Source organism: Scardinius erythrophthalmus (assembly GCF_964197995.2).
Source record: "Scardinius erythrophthalmus genome assembly, chromosome: 2".
NCBI lineage: Eukaryota > Metazoa > Chordata > Actinopteri > Cypriniformes > Leuciscidae > Scardinius > Scardinius erythrophthalmus.
The window spans coordinates 6,040,399-6,056,314 of NC_138222.1; the positions used below are offsets into that span (position 1 = coordinate 6,040,399).

At 38.4% G+C, this 15,916-nt stretch overlaps 1 protein-coding gene across 1 annotated transcript; it reads left to right on the forward strand.

Annotated features, from left to right (window-relative positions):
* The first annotated feature begins 2,415 nt into the window (after window positions 1-2,415).
* On the forward strand, window positions 2,416-15,031 carry LOC308686892 (adhesion G-protein coupled receptor G2-like). Its single transcript, XM_081358970.1, has 11 exons — window positions 2,416-2,551; window positions 2,650-2,782; window positions 2,939-3,055; window positions 3,163-3,282; window positions 3,363-3,402; window positions 4,652-4,752; window positions 4,847-4,965; window positions 10,850-11,118; window positions 13,643-13,757; window positions 13,849-14,126; window positions 14,810-15,031. Exons 1-11 carry the CDS (start codon window positions 2,484-2,486, stop codon window positions 14,923-14,925), a joined length of 1,476 nt encoding a protein of 491 aa, XP_081215096.1. The 5' UTR covers window positions 2,416-2,483; the 3' UTR covers window positions 14,926-15,031.
* Window positions 15,032-15,916: the final 885 nt, after the last annotated feature.

The window sequence follows — 15,916 nt, forward strand, 5'->3', positions numbered from 1 at the left end:
TGACAGCTTCATAAAAAACTGTAGAATTAGTATTTATAAACTTTGCAGAAGCTCAAGAAACTATTTCTGTACCATGCTAATGAAAAGAGACTTAACATCTGAACTGTATGAAATCTTCCAGTAGATTTAACACGAGTATAGTTTGCTCTTAACTGGTGTTTTTTCTGCATTCCTGAGACTCGTGTACTTGTCATTAGGGCGTCTGTCTTGTTCTCGCTGCTGTCTCTAAAAAGCTCAGTCTGTTTGAACGGTCTTGTGTTTTAGACAGGTGTATTAAAGGACTGCGGTGAATGTCGGAGATAAGAGTTGGCTGTGTGCTGAGAGCTGATTGTCAAATAGAGTGCTTTCTAACATCTGTCAACACAAACAAATTAAAGCCCTTTTCAAATACACACAGAAATGGTAGTTAGACCTGCCTAAAGAAGAGCTAGAGCACAAACACCCTTCATTCTACACACACACACACACACACACACACACACAGAGAGAAGAGAAAAGACTGTAATGGGACACTGACAAAAACTGGATTAAAACTTGCTTGCAAAATGTATTCATAATCATTGTGCTGACTGGAATTTCTTTCTTTCTTTTAATACCACACTTTATATTAATATTAATATTATATTAATATTGTTTTTTTGTAACAATATTCATCTCATTTACTTGTTAAAGATAATTCATTGCTACAGTTACATTTTCAAAATATCTTCATTTTGTTTATGTTTTATTCTATATATTTAAAATGTTTGTTAGTTAGTTTTCAATATGCTATAATCAAGTTTTCCACAGTTAGTCAAATGCCTTTTCCATCAATGACCTCGTTTATTCAAATCAAGTCTTTAGAAGGAAGTTTTGGTCTTTTTATATTTTTCTAGAGAGATCAAATCTTATTTAGCATGAAATGGTACACCAAGATAGATATCACGATAATACCATGGAGGTTTTTCTAAGTATAAAGTTTTTTTTTTTTAACCTACAGTATTTATAATGATGATAAATAATCCCAAATGCTAGGTAACTATACGAAAATGAGCAAAGTATTACGATATGATGAGAAAGTGGCAGTTACTGTTAACCCATAAAAAACAATAGTAGCATGTAGTGCTGAGGATTTGGTCATAATATCATGTGTCACCAAATGCCATTTCTTTAAAACAGCCCTTTTTGTGCTGGCATTGCGTTTTGTTTTGTTTTTCAATATGTATGTACACATGTGTACGGTACGTATGTTAATGGTATTGCTGGAAGCTGAATGTGATGACAAGGATGTCATTGTGCTCTGTCATCAGTAGAGCTCACTGAGTTTGACTGAAGCCACAAAATTTGAGTTTTGCTCTTCACTTCTGCAAACTTTCCACAGAGCTGTCACAACTTCAGCATTCGTGACAGGAAAAACAGTAAGGTAAGAGCATGTGTTTATCTAAATAATCTAAATGTATTTAAACAGAAATATTACACAGAAATATTTGTAAATAAAGGATTATGAATATATCAGGCCTATTTGGCCTACATGTTTACTATTATTGTTATTATTATAGAGTGTATTTTAAACCATGTTATCAACAAGAAGATGAGCCTTTTACATATTTGTATAATGTATTTAATTTAATATTTTGTATTTATGTATCCACAGAGTGTAAGATATGAGACTCTTGCTACTTCTGATCGTGATCTATGGAGAGGTTAGAGAATCTAACCCCAAGACATCCACCACCAGTAAGTTCCTGAAATCACACTGTATTTCATTATCGTAGTCTTGCGCTTTAGATCTCAGTATTTAGACAGTAGTGTGATACTGATTTTTTACATCCCCTTTCCGAGCAATGTATTAGCATAAAGTCTACATAATTTCACGATCCACTAAAAACTATTTTGTTACAAATGCTCTACTGGTCAAAAAATTTGGAATAATTAAGATTTTGAAAAAAATCCCTTCTGCTCAACAATGCTGCATTTATTTGGTCAAAATAGCCTTATAATGTGAAATATTATAACAATTTAAAAGAACTGTTTTCTAATTTAAAACATTTTTGTATTTTAAAATAATGAATTTTCAGCATAATTACCCCAGTCTTCAGTGTCACATGAACCTTCAGAAATCATTCATGTCATTTTACATTCTAATATATTACGGTGTAAGTTGATACAACAAATTAATTTAGTAAATTTCGAGCTAATCTGTTTTTATTTATATTTTTCCTTGTACAAATACAATAGAAATATTTTTAACATTAAACATTTCTTTGTAATTTAATAATTAGTGAATTAAGGGTCAAACAACACAACAACAACACACACACACACACACACACACACACACACACACACACACACACACACACAGAGAGAGAGAAAAACATAGAAACAAACAGTGTGGGAAAAAGTGTCTGATTTTTGTGCCACATCCAGTACAGCCATCTTCTAGCAGAAATCCCAAGAGTTGCATTGAGACCTTTGCAGAGACTCTGGAATCTAAAGTAAAGATGATTTGTTCTAAGACGGCTAAAAAGGATTGCTCACAAAATAAAACAACTAAGAACACCTGCAATAGGTAAACACATGCCAATCTTTTTTTTTTTTTTTTTTTTTAAGATCTAAATAATCTTGTGTTGACTTGGTTGTGTTCGTGCTAATGATATAATTTTGCAGAATCGAGAAAGAAGCCATACACAGCATTATAGATATGACGAAGGAACCGCAGACCTACAATTTTGAGGAGCTCGCTTTGACTGTACTTAAGATGAACAAGACAAACGGTCGTGTACCAGTCACCGCTCCAAAAGTAAGACTCTTCTCCCAAAAGTCTAAAAGACTATGTTATTTTATAAATACTTTCTTTAAGATGACGCTGACACTATGTAACATGTTTTCATCTCATAGCCTTTGTAAGTGTTAATGATACGGTGAAATGACTTCATTCACTCCTTTCCATTTTAAGGTGTCTAATGAAACTCGAACAGCAAACATATCGATCCCAATGGAGCCTTTCCAGAATGTCCCAGAAAACCAGCAGAAAGTTGGAGTAGTTACATATGATTCCGATGATCAGTTTAATGTAAGGTTTAACTTTGTTTTTCTGACTGTTTTAAGGGACTATTAAACCTGTTGTTAACCCCTTCACTCTTTATCATATATCCTGTCTGTCTGTGGTTGTTTTCACAGCTGGATAATGCTATAATGTCCAAAGTCATACGGATTGAAGTTCCTGGACGCAACATTGTGAATTTGACCAATCCACTTATAATACAGTTCCCAGTCAATAATTACACAAATCACACAAACGTAAGCATACCTTTTCAAATTTTCTTAAAATGCCCAAAACATTTTATTAATTTGTTAATTCTGTTTTTGTGTTGATATAGACAAGCTACATATATTCCTGTCAATACTATGATGAACAAGGTGAGTGGGAACTAAAGGGAAAATTGTCATCGTTTAGCTACCTCGTGTCGTTATTAATCCATGTGCTGTTTTATTAATTAATTTATTTTTTGAAGAATATTCATGCAATTCTTCAAGCTCCAAAAACAACAATAATTCTTTAAAAGTATCATAAATGTGGTGTATATGACTATATTCCAGTCGAACTGACTCGAAGTTATTACTCACTGAAAATTCTGCTGTGTGCTGTTCATTTTTAAATATCATTCACATATGGCACATTTTAAGGCTTGTTCACACCAAGAACTATTACTATAATAATAGCTTTTAGCACACGCTGCAGTTACGTCGTCCCCTTGTGAAAAAGAAGTAGCCTACACTTTGGTATGCTTTTAAAAAGACTAAATAATATATTTGAGAAGAATATACTTCAGTGCAAACTGAAAGTAATGCTTATGAAATTTTATTGCTTTTCATTTACAATTAAGAGTCTTTTTGACCCACTTAAGTAGGACTTAAGTCCATCTTTATACATGTAATTTCATAATTACTTTATGGTTAAATGTCCTGCTGAATATATGCAGCACATAAAAGTTGCAATTTAATGCACTTAAAATATATTAAATGTAAGTGTAATATCAAAGAACACACTGCAGTTAAAATTATATCCAATCACTTTACATGTGATTTAGTTAGTCAACACTTTAAAATAAGTGTATTTCTTTAAAGCATGACAAAAGATTATTAAAACATTATCATTTAAAATGTACTTATTTTGACATCATTGCAAAGTGAACTTTTTACAAGTGTTCATAAGTGTGTTAAGAAACATAGTCATGATAGTGAACACTTATGTGGCCTTTTGTTGCATTAAAATATGAATGAAAATAGTTTTTTTTTTAATGATATGCTTTCATGATTTGTACTACAGTACAAGCACACTTTTTTCCACAAAGGTCTGGTGCATTCTTATTGGCTGCCAGTGTTTTAATAGTTAATCAGTTGTTAAAAAGTATCAACTCTTTATCATTATAGCTGTGGTGTGGACTTCCCTATTCCCTTCTTAGACTTCCCTAATTAGAATGATAATGAACAATTGGAACACATGAGCGTGAGCAAATTTGTGACATTTTAGTTTTGGGGTGAACTATCCCTTTAAAATTTATGCTAAACTGACATATAAGCTTTGTATTGTATTATATACTATTGTACTATATTTATATATATATTTTTAATACTAAAATGTATTTACTTCACATGGAATATGTAGGAAACAGCACCTGGAGAACGGATGGCTGTAACACCACTCAGCTCAGTGGTGATGTTGTGGAGTGCTCCTGTAATCACATGACCCCTTTTGCTGTGCTTCTAGTAAGTGCTGAGCAAGTACGAAATCATGCTGTGCTGATATTATTTGAATTTCATTGTTTTCATTTAAATTTTGTCCCCCCTTCACTCTGAATAGATTGAGGTGAATAATATTGATGAACGCCAGTGGGAGATCCTGTCCTACGTCAGCTACATCGGCTGCAGTCTGTCTGCGATCTTTTCTGCTATCACTGTCTTGGCGTTCATGTTCAACAGGTGCTGTTCCTTCTATTTTCATATAAATGTATATATAATCTGTGGTTTGATTCATATGCATATAAACTCATCAAAGCCAAAGATGCATTTACAGTGGTATGGGTGCCAAACATTTGAATATGCAACCTAAAATGCATCTTATGCTCACCAAGGCTGCATTTATTTAATGAAAAATACAGTAAAAACAGTAATATTGTGAAATGTTATTATAATTTAAAATAACTCTATTCCTTTTAAATATATTTATAGTTGTAATTTATTCCTGTGATGCAAAGCTAAATTTTTAGCATCATTTCACCAGTCTTCAGTGCCACACGATCGCTCAGAAATCATTCTAATATTCTGATTTGGTGCTCAATTATAAAAAAAATGTGTCTTGTTCTGAGGAGCTAGACATGATAAGAGTTGAGATGGATATTTTAAGTGAGTCCGTATATCCTACCTCAACCCCAAATATGAGAAGTTAGTTGATGTTTTGACCTGTACCATAGCCACACTTTAAAAGATTAGTCGGCGGATAAGGAGGAATATGCTCTAGGTAGATTAGATCTAGGTGATTCCACATGGGTCATACAATCTCAATTTTTCCCATAAATCAATGAAGAGGTGTTGAGATCGTGGGAGAAGCTGTATTTGGCCCGTGTTCACTCCCCTCTTGCATCAAGTTATAGGGCCCTATTTTAAAGATCTGAAACACATGTATCAAACGCGAAACGCAAGTAACTTTGTGGGTGCCCGACGCAAATCTAAAATGGGTTGGTCTGAAGTAGCTTCATTACTCATAGGTGTGGTTTGGGCGTAACGTGCAATAAACCAATCAGAGAGACATCTCACATTCCCTTTAAAGGGATAGTTCACTTTGAAATTAATTTTTGATATGTTTTAGCTTACCTCAAGGGCATCCAAGATGTAGGTGTCTTTGTTTCCGCAGTAGTTTCAATTTTGATATTTTTAGGTCAAACCGTTCTTGTCTGTCAGTCATGTCATGCAGGTCGATGGTCACTGTATCAAAACACAAGCACAGAGTCCAAATTAAAACAATTCCCCATCGTCCAAATTAAACAATTCCCCATCGTAAGTACACATTGATGGCCTAAGACACGAAATGAGCGGTTTGTGTGAGAAAACGAACAGTATTTATATCGTTGTTATCTCTTGAAAACAGCACACGTCTAAATGATCTGACGGCGCGGGCGGGTATAGATATATACATAGATGTCGCCTTGGCTACTGCAGTTCATTGGAACGAAACCGTAGCGCCTCAGCCAATAACAGACAGGTCTGAAGCGCCTCAGCCAATCACTGACAGGTCTGAAGCGCCTCAGCCAATAACCGACAGGTCTGAAGCGCCTCAGCCAATAACTGACAGGTCTGAAGCGCCTCAGCCAATAACAGACAGGTCTGAAGCGCCTCAGCCAATAACTGACAGGTCTGAAGCGCCTCAGCCAATAACCGACAGATCTGAAGCGCCTCAGCCAATAACTGACAGGTCTGAAGCGCCTCAGCCAATAACCGACAGGTCTGAAGCGCCTCAGCCAATAACCGACAGATCTGAAGCGCCTCAGCCAATAACAGACGTTCCCGTAATTCCTGCCCACTAAAAGCTGCACGGATAAATTTGCTTACCCCACAAATAGGCCCATCTATGTAAACGATTTCGAAAAAGTTCCATCGATTCAGACTTTATATCATCGCTATGATATGTAGTGTCATATCACCCAGCCCTAACATGCAGTAATGCTTTAAACACATTTGACAAGCTAGTTGATAAAAATCAACAACCGGTCTAGACTGATTGGCTAACACTATTTTCCCACTTGTCTGTGCTCTGCTATGTTAACTGAAGTGAATAATGCATTATTTTAACTTTAATCAACAAGTAGAATTGATCATGACATTCTCACCTTATTCCAAAAAAAGTCGCTGATCCAATGCTGAGCTAGTGAATGTCTGAACTAGTTGATGCACAAAATCAATACCCTGATAAAGAGGTTGACTGGCAAAAAGTATTTTATGTATTTTAAAATACTCATATTAAATGTATTTATTAAATGTCAAAATAGTATTTTGTTTTTCAAATACGTATTTTAAATACATGTATCTGAAATTCTGCCCATCCCTGTGTGTAAGCTAGATTTATGCCTATTTTTTCACATCTTCATGGACACCACAATGATTGCTCTCGTGTGGAATATTTTTCCTTGTAATTATGTATGGTTTGCAAAAATGTCAACTGCTGCGTCTGTGTAGAGTAGAGAAGCAAAGTGTATGCGCGTTGTGCACACGCTACATTATGGCCAAGCATGCGCCTGTAAAATAGCATATGAATAATGCGCCACTGACTTTAGACTAGGTTTTTCCTGGTCTGTGGCGGAATTGTTTTCTAGAACTGCAAAATAGCATCAAGACACGCCTCCTCTTTTCGCTGAACCACCCCCGGAAGCGCAAGTTCATTCCCTAATTTAATGACGTGCGTCTGTGGAGGGAAAAGTCTGCTGTGCGTCGGGTGCAAAATAGAAATAATTCATGCGTCGGTGTATAAAGTTAATTGCGATAGGGCCCTTAGAATTTTAAAGGGCTGAACACAGATATGTGAGGATCCCCAAGACTAAAGATGTGCTTGCGAGCTATCTCTTCTGGCTATCTCTCCAGTCCATCCTTCTAAAAGGCTCCGGTCTTGCCATCGAAGCCCTGTCAGATTACATCTAGGCTCCTTGGCAAGGCATATGTGGCAACGGGCCAGGCCAGTGGCGCTTTGGACACCATGGTGGTGTTGCAAGTCTACCAGGCTGACCTGTTTATGGACCTCAGCCAAGGCTTGAGGATGTCTCCAGATGCAGTCCTGGAGCTCCGCCCTACTGCAGATCTTACCCTCCATCTCAAGGAGAATTGGGATGGAGAATCATTTCTCTTTGATGCCCCGGATACTTTCCGGACTTTTGGCACCGCCGTTGAGAGTTCAGGAAGGAAAAGGTTAAGTCAGTGGAGTTTGAGAAGTACATTTCCTGCTGCAGTCAGGGTCCTTCATCCCCATCTTCTGACCCTGTAGCCGGCCCTAGCTGGAGACAGGGTCAGAAGGCAAGGAGTCGGGGTTTGAGGCGACGGCCTCGCAAGAAGCCTAAGAATGATCTTAGGGAGGAGATTTTGGCCAAAATACAGTACAACATAAGCCAAATCCCAAAGATCTTTCTTCGCTCCCATCCTCCTCTTTCAGGTGTTGTGATTGAAGTTGAGTGTTATGCTTTCTCTTTTGAAGGAACTCAACGCCACATGGGCCCCGGTGTCTGAGGCAGGTTTACCAATTAGCCAATCATGGTTGATTCAGTCATGACATTGCAGGGTGCTCCCCAGCATATAAAAAGGCCCCTTGAAAACACATAATAAGTTTCAATGTCTTCAGGAAGCTGCTTGTCTGTGTGCTGTGTGAAGATTGCAGTGTGTGAAAAAAAGAAAGATAAGGAAATATGGCGAGTAAACAAAGTTTTCCTCCCTTCCCCTCTGAGGAGGGTTCGGGGTTGCAGCGAGCTACTTTTGAGGAGATTAACAACAACAATATTTTTTTTGTTCATGAGAAGAATAACTCTCTTCCATCCTCAGAGGGGGAGGGTGTGGGGAACAGGAAGTTTGGGCGGACAGTATGCTGTTTTTAGAGGAAGATCAATTCTCCACCCTCCCCCACCGAAGAGGGAGTTGGGGTGCAGAGTGTTGTTACTAGAAAAGAATAAAGATAAGGGTTAGCCCCTGATAATATATTTGGATTGAGAGCTGACAGATGTTTGAGATGATCGTCTATGATAGTCACACTCTCTTCTATCACCTTCCTAGGTATCGGGGTATTAAGTGAGGTTACACTCCTTCCCATTGCAACGTTGTGCAGGGTGTTTCCACTCACTGGCTACATTTTTTTTGTTTCAGTGCCTAAGATTCTAGACTGTTTTTTTTTTTTTGTCTCCACCAGGCACAGGTAGTTGGTATTGACATCCCCACTGCGTCACCTGGCGTGGCATTGAGTTCCCTCGAAAGGGAACGTCTCAGGTTACGCATGTAACCATGGTTCCCTGAGAGGGGAACAAGATGCTGTGTCGCATTGCCATGCTTCGGGCATGCCAGTGCATCTTCCTACAGACATTTGAAACTAATGACATGTTTTCAGGTGCCCTTATTATACACTGGGGAGCACCCTGCAACGTCATCACTGCATTGGCCGTGATTGGCTAGTTGGTACACGTGCCTCAGACACCAGGTCATATGGGACACGCCCCCAATGCGTCAGATGATGCGGTGTCAGCCGTCAGGGAACCATGATTACATCCGTTACCTGAGACGTTCCCTTTTGAGGACAGCAGGCAATACAACTACTTGCATCTCACTCCCTCATCGGTCGCCCCCTCCAGTACTGGGAGTTCAGAGGTGGTAGCAATGTTCTCCCTCTGTAATTGTATATAAATGGGCTAGTATAGAGGAGGAGAGTGGGCAGTACCTCCACTCACATCCCACTTTTTCATCTGTCGCCCTCTCCGGCTTGGGGTTGAGAGGAAACATCATAATGCTTCCCTTGGAATCACATTTGTATGGTTGATACATGGAATATGGAAACAGTGTTATTGCACATCCCTTGGGATGCAAGAGAAGGGGCTGTTGACAGAATAGGAAGAGTGGTCATGACCATTAGTAGCATTCTACCTTCCTATCTGTTGTCCCCTCTGAGATGATACAGAGCTCGCATCAATGTGCTTCCCCATATAATCATATATGAATGGGCTGTAGAGCAAGGAAAATGGGCATTACCGCTATTCACGTCTCACTACTTCATTTGTCTCCCCTCCAGTCTGGACCTGGTGATAATGTGGACACAGTGGGGGGACTATGTTAACATGTCTCCTAATGGTTCATTAGGAGTAATGGGATAACAGAGCATAACTGAACTTTTGGAGGAAGAAGTGTTTGTATCACCACTGGCGTCCTTCTTTCTCTTTGGCCCCTCTACCTTGGAGGTAGGGTGTTGACAGGCTAGTGTCTACACACCCTTTTGATGGTCGCTTCCCGAAAAAGCACTTTCAGGCTTCCTGAAAGCACTTTCGCTATTTCTTCCTCAGGCAGAGCAGGCAGCTGTGCTCTCTCTAGAGGCCTTTCCCAGTCCTTAAGGATGGGATACCTAACTCTATGCTCCCTTCAGTAAGGTTCCCCTTAGAACTGATGGCCGAGTGATTGGATGGTCAGGGTAGCAGTACTTTAGTCTGACTTCTTCCAATTGGGAATTGCTGGCAGTCACAGAGTAGCTGCAGTCTCCCTAGCTAGCTCTTTCCCCGGATCAGTTATGCAGGAAAGTATATGGAGGGTATTGAGCTGTGAATCCTTGCACCTTAGCTTTTGGTCACTAGGTGAGTTGAATGGCAGCCTTTGGCTACAACTGAGCTCGCTAGTTAATATCACAGCACAGTGACCAGGCATTTGTTTAGTATGGTGCAGTTGGTTCTGTGTTCCCATTGCGTCAACACCATGATCCAGCGTCAAAGTTCCACTTCGAAAGGGAATCGGGTTTCCTGAGAAGGGGAACGAGGCACTGCATCACGGTGTTGATTGGTGTGTGTTCACACGAGTTTCAGTCACCAGTTCACGAGGAGTGTACGTAACCTTGATGTTTTGATGCTTAGTATTTTTGTGGAAAACATAAAACATTTTGTTTTAGGATTCTTTGATAACTATAAAGTTAAAAACAACATTTATTTTAAATATAATTGTATAATGAATTATGGATTTTATTACTGTCCTTACTGTCACTTGATTAATTTAATGCATCCTTGCTGAACAAAAGTTGTTTTTTTTTTTTACTTGCCTCAAACTTTTCAGCCTTGATGACCTTTAGTGCACGTGTGTTTCTCAGGAACGCAAGGGCAGAAGTGTCCAGCAGCATCCATGTGTCTCTGAGTGGCGCTCTGTTTCTCCTCAACATCAGCTTCATGCTCAACGAATGGGCTGCCAAACTGGGAATGGAAGATTTCTGCGTGTTTATCGCTGTGATGATACACTACAGCCTGCTGTGTTGTTTCACATGGATGGCTGTTGAAGCCTTGCACCTGTACCTTCTTCTCATCAGAGTGTTCAACATTTACATCAAGCACTACATGACCAAGTTGTCCCTGATCGGATGGGGTGAGTATAACAACATACAAAAACACAGTAGCCAAAGTCTCATAGGACAACTTTAACGTCAGTAAGTGTTCACAACCCATTTTTTCTTTCGTAATATAGGATACAGTATTTCAGAGTGAAATAGCGTATTTGATGGGAAAAGGTGTAGGACTTGATTTAGTCCACCGGGGTGTTACCTATAGCCATGTTTCCACCTCAGGGATCAGGGTCTAAAAGAAGTTCCGGGAAAATATTTCCCCCTCCGAAAGTCCCTGCTTGCAAGGTAGTACTTTTTCAAAGATCAGGAACTTTCAGGGGTGGGACTTGGGCGCTGAACATGCTGATTGATGCCACATTTTGATTGGTTGACTCCACGCAGCATTTTATTTCAACCACCATTTTCATACCACCATCTGTTACGGTGTGTGAAGTAACAGTTGTTTGCTATTCGAATCAACAATGGAGTTTAAAAATACAACTGATGGACTGACAGCGAGGTTCAGGCTTTATTAATCTTAAATTCAGAGGATGAAATCTAGCGGGAACTGTAAAGTAGTGCGCAGTCCTACGTCACCACCAGACTAATTTGCCTAATCTTCAAGGTACTTTAGACCGCGGTGGAAACACAGACAGCAACAGGTCTGGGGAAAATGTTCCTGGGAAATAAGTTCATGGGACAAATCGTTCCGGTAGCCGGAAATGCGGCTTATGAGAATAGCGGTGTAGCGAATTCACTGGAGCCAAGTTGAGATGAGGCCCCAAATGCAAATTTAATTATCAAACACAAAACAAAAGCATGACCAGGCAAGGAAAACTCTAAACTAAAACAAGAACACAAAACCAAGACTTAGAAAACAAGACACCGGATCTGGGACATAGAACAAACAATACTCGACAAGGACACAGGGCAAACATGAGGACTTAAATAAATACATAGACTAATTAAAAGACAAGGAACACCTGTGAACAATGATCAGACGATTAACCAATGACAAGACAAATGGCAGAATCACATGACAAGACACAGAAACAAAACCCAAACCGTGACAAGCGGAGGTGGTTGGAAGAAAAGGATAGAAAAAGGGATTTGTGACAACAGATGAATACACTCTAGAAAATATTTCAAACATGGGTTGAAACAACCCAGCATTTTTAAGAGTGTAGAAATGTCATTTAAGAGACAGAGAATTTTATTACATTATAATAAACATCCATCCATCTTCTTCCGCTTATCCGGGGCCGGGTCGCGGGGGCAGCAGTCTAAGCAGACAATCTAATAAACATAAAAATATTTATTTGCTGAAAGATTAAGATTATTATAGGAATAACGTGCACAGATTATTCATGAACTTTAAAACCAGGAATATGTGCTACAAATGTAAATATGCTCAATTTTTGATTTCAAGTTATCCATACTTTAACCTAATAGACCTGATAATGAAATTTCTAACTAACATTGCCGTAGACCTTGAAAGCTTTGGAGCACTTTAAGTTTGGTCTGTCCTGCAAGAAGACACTTCCACATTGTTGTCGACCTGAAAAATGTATAAAAGCGAATTAGAAAAAAAGTTATAGATAAGTTTATGAAATTGTAATATGTACTGCGCTAAATTTTTTTACTTTTATATAACTATATTTTTTCAAGTTTTAGCATATGTCTGCAATAGCTAAATGACATCCAGCTCCCCCTCTCTGCTTGTAATGGGTGGAGCTTGACCTAGTTATGTTTAGGTTTAGGGTGTGGCTTGACCTTCAAGCTCCACCCATTTCGCCTAGAGAGGACGAGCTGGATGTCAAGCTCCACCCACTGGCTTTACAGTGAGCATGCCTCACAAAAAGTGAGAATTTGATTAGGTGCAAGTACCAAACTTTTCCACTAGATGACCTCCAAGCTCCATTACCGTTCCATATAAGGACACACCTGCTTTCCTATATGGTTTGAGACGTCTTTGGTTCACATATTTCTTTATGTAGTGTTTCTTTAGATTTAAATGTTTTTTAGAAACAAAATTAAAAATAGATTCCTACTGGTTTCTAAATAGGCTTCTACTGATCTTTGCATGATTTTTACATGTGCATCATTATCTTATAATAATGGTTTGAACTTGTCTCGTGACTCTGATGTGTACTCGTCACAAATGTATGTCTATCAAAAGCTTTCCAATGGCATACCGTTTGTTAAGGTTAGTAAGGTTTATGACTGTTTACAGGTTAAGTAGTCCAAAGTAAGCACAAAAAACTAAAGACAGCCAGTTGCATAAACATATAGCCATTGTGTTAAGACAGTGTGTTAAGATCTTGTATATATGACCCACTATCAGTTAGTCAAGGGGCAGTCATTCTTACTTTTCAATAAAAAAAAAGGCCAATCTACGTTTTTATGTAACTGATTTATAAAGGTTATGAACAATATTAAAGAATAAAAAATGATGTCTAACTTCAGACTAGTCTTAGCGGTTTATGCATCCGGCCCTAGGACTATGGAAACATAAAAATTAATGATAGAAGTGTGGTGGCTCATCCTGCAATCTTTTCCTCTTGACAGGAATCCCTGCAGCTGTTGTTGGAAGTTTGCTGACAATTCAAATCACTCATCCTCTTTATGGCACTACAAGTGTGACATTAACAACTTCGAATGCAACAAATGTAACAAATGCAGTGTAAGTACTCGCTTTATAACTTAATCTTTTCATTTTTAGCTTGCTTTTAGCTCTTTTTTAACTTTAGCATTGTTTATTGTATGCTGTACAGTTGCTGGATCAAAGAGCCTCTCGTCCTGTATGGCGTGAACCTTTCCTACTTCACCGTCATATTCCTGTTCAACTTAGTAGTTCTACTCAAAGTGTCCAGACAGATCTTTAAGCTAAAGCAAGTGGAGAAAAAGAAGCATATGATACCAGTGAAGGACGCGGGAACAGTGCTGGGCCTCATGTGTCTGCTGGGAACAACATGGGGTTTGGTGTTTCTTGGCTCTGGATATACCAGCTACACTATACTCTACCTGTTCTGCATTTCAAATACAATGCAAGGTAGGTTTACTCTTAATCATAAGCTGTATGTTTCCGTCCACCAATATGTTAATGCAATTTTTGGAATATTGCATATAAAAAGCTGTAAAGAAAGACTAAGATGTGCAAAAATAAAAAAAAATGTGCATAAAAAACATATGCGCTCAGTTGAGGCATAAAATGTTTTATCCATAAAGAAGCATAAACTATGATGGAAACACATTTACTGAAGAAATCCCTTGATGCGCAACAAAAAAACTCAACAGACTTTGCCTCAACAGAGGATGTGATTGGATAACTGGACTAACCAGTGGACCAATCACATTGCGTTCCCAATCACCAGCATACAAACGCACAATAACTTTTGTTGCTCTTTGAGGCGCAAGTCATTTACGTATAATGTCTTAAAAAGAGGCACAGTGGCTTCCCAAATTGCAGAAACTTCCATTTTTATTACAGATATTTTGCGTCAGATTCCGAGGAAGTGACAACTTTGTTCTCTTGAACACATGAAATAGAAACAGTGCTTTATTCACAAATGTTTTATGCAATATTTCAATTTTGCGCATAAGTTAAATTCGCAACTTTGGATGGAAATATAGCTATAGAACCATAGAAGAGGTAAAAAAAGAGATATGTCTGATTGTTGTAAAATGTAAATGTTTTATAATAATACAGTTGCCTTCATCTTTATTTTTTGGCAGGGGCTTCTATCTTTCTGTGGATGTGTCTGACAACGAGGCCAAACAAACAGAAAGCAGCTCATACCAAGTCTTTATCCACTGTGGACACCTTCACCATTGAGAAACAGAAGGAATAGCCCATGCCTAACATTTACCAATTGCATTTCTATAACCAAAATGTCTAATCTCAATAAAATAGCATGAGATTTTTAAGACTAAATGCCATAAAAAAAAAGAGTTTTTTGGAACCCATTTTTTACAAGTGATCTCTCTTTTTTATTTATTTTACATTTGGTGCCACTAGAAGCACACAAATCCAACACTCTGTCTGTGTCTGAAATCTATGGAAGCTTGTTTCCGCCACAAAATAAATGGACTGCATTTTATATAGCGCTTTCACAGACCTATGGCCACCAAAGCGCTTTACATGTTGCCTCACATTCACCCATTCACTCACTCATTCATACACCGACGGCGGTGTCAGCCATGCAAGGCGCCATCCAGCTCGTCGGGAGCAGCTGGGGTTAGGTGTCTTGCTCATGGACACCTCGACACTTGGTCAGGTGGAACCGGGGATCGAACCACAAACCTTTCGGTTTGTAGACAATCTACATGAACCACTGAGCCACTGCCGCCCCAAAATAAAAAAAAATTAAATGATAATTGTGACTTTTTATCTCACAATTGCGAGTTTACATCTGAATTGCGAGATACAAAGTCAGAATTGCATGAAATAAAGTCGCAATTGCGTGTTATAAAGTCAGAATTCTGACTTTTTTTCTCGCAATTGCGACTTTATATCATGCAATTCTGACTTTATATCTCACAATTCTGACTTTATATCTCACAATTCTGACATATTTTCTCAGAATTGTGAGATATAAACTCACAATTGTGAGATATAAAGTCCAATTCTAAGGGGGGAAAAAAGACGGACTTTTTTTTTTTTTTACCTCAGAATAGTATATCTCACAATTCTGACTTTATAACACGCAATTGCGACTTTATATCATGCAATTCTGAATTTATATCTACCAAATGCGTATTATAAAGTCAGAATTGCGTGATATAAAGTCGCAATTGCGAGAAAAAAAGTCACAATTCTGACTTTATATCTCCCAATTGCGT

Bases quoted from the DNA above. Each gene is read 5' to 3' on its own strand.
- LOC308686892 (XM_081358970.1), top strand. From the start codon at position 2,484: ATGATTTGTTCTAAGACGGCTAAAAAGGATTGCTCACAAAATAAAACA. The intron at 4,966-10,849 runs GTGCTGTTCCTT...TGTGTTTCTCAG, and splicing joins TTGGCGTTCATGTTCAACAG to GAACGCAAGGGCAGAAGTGT. The intron at 14,127-14,809 runs GTAGGTTTACTC...ATTTTTTGGCAG, and splicing joins CATTTCAAATACAATGCAAG to GGGCTTCTATCTTTCTGTGG.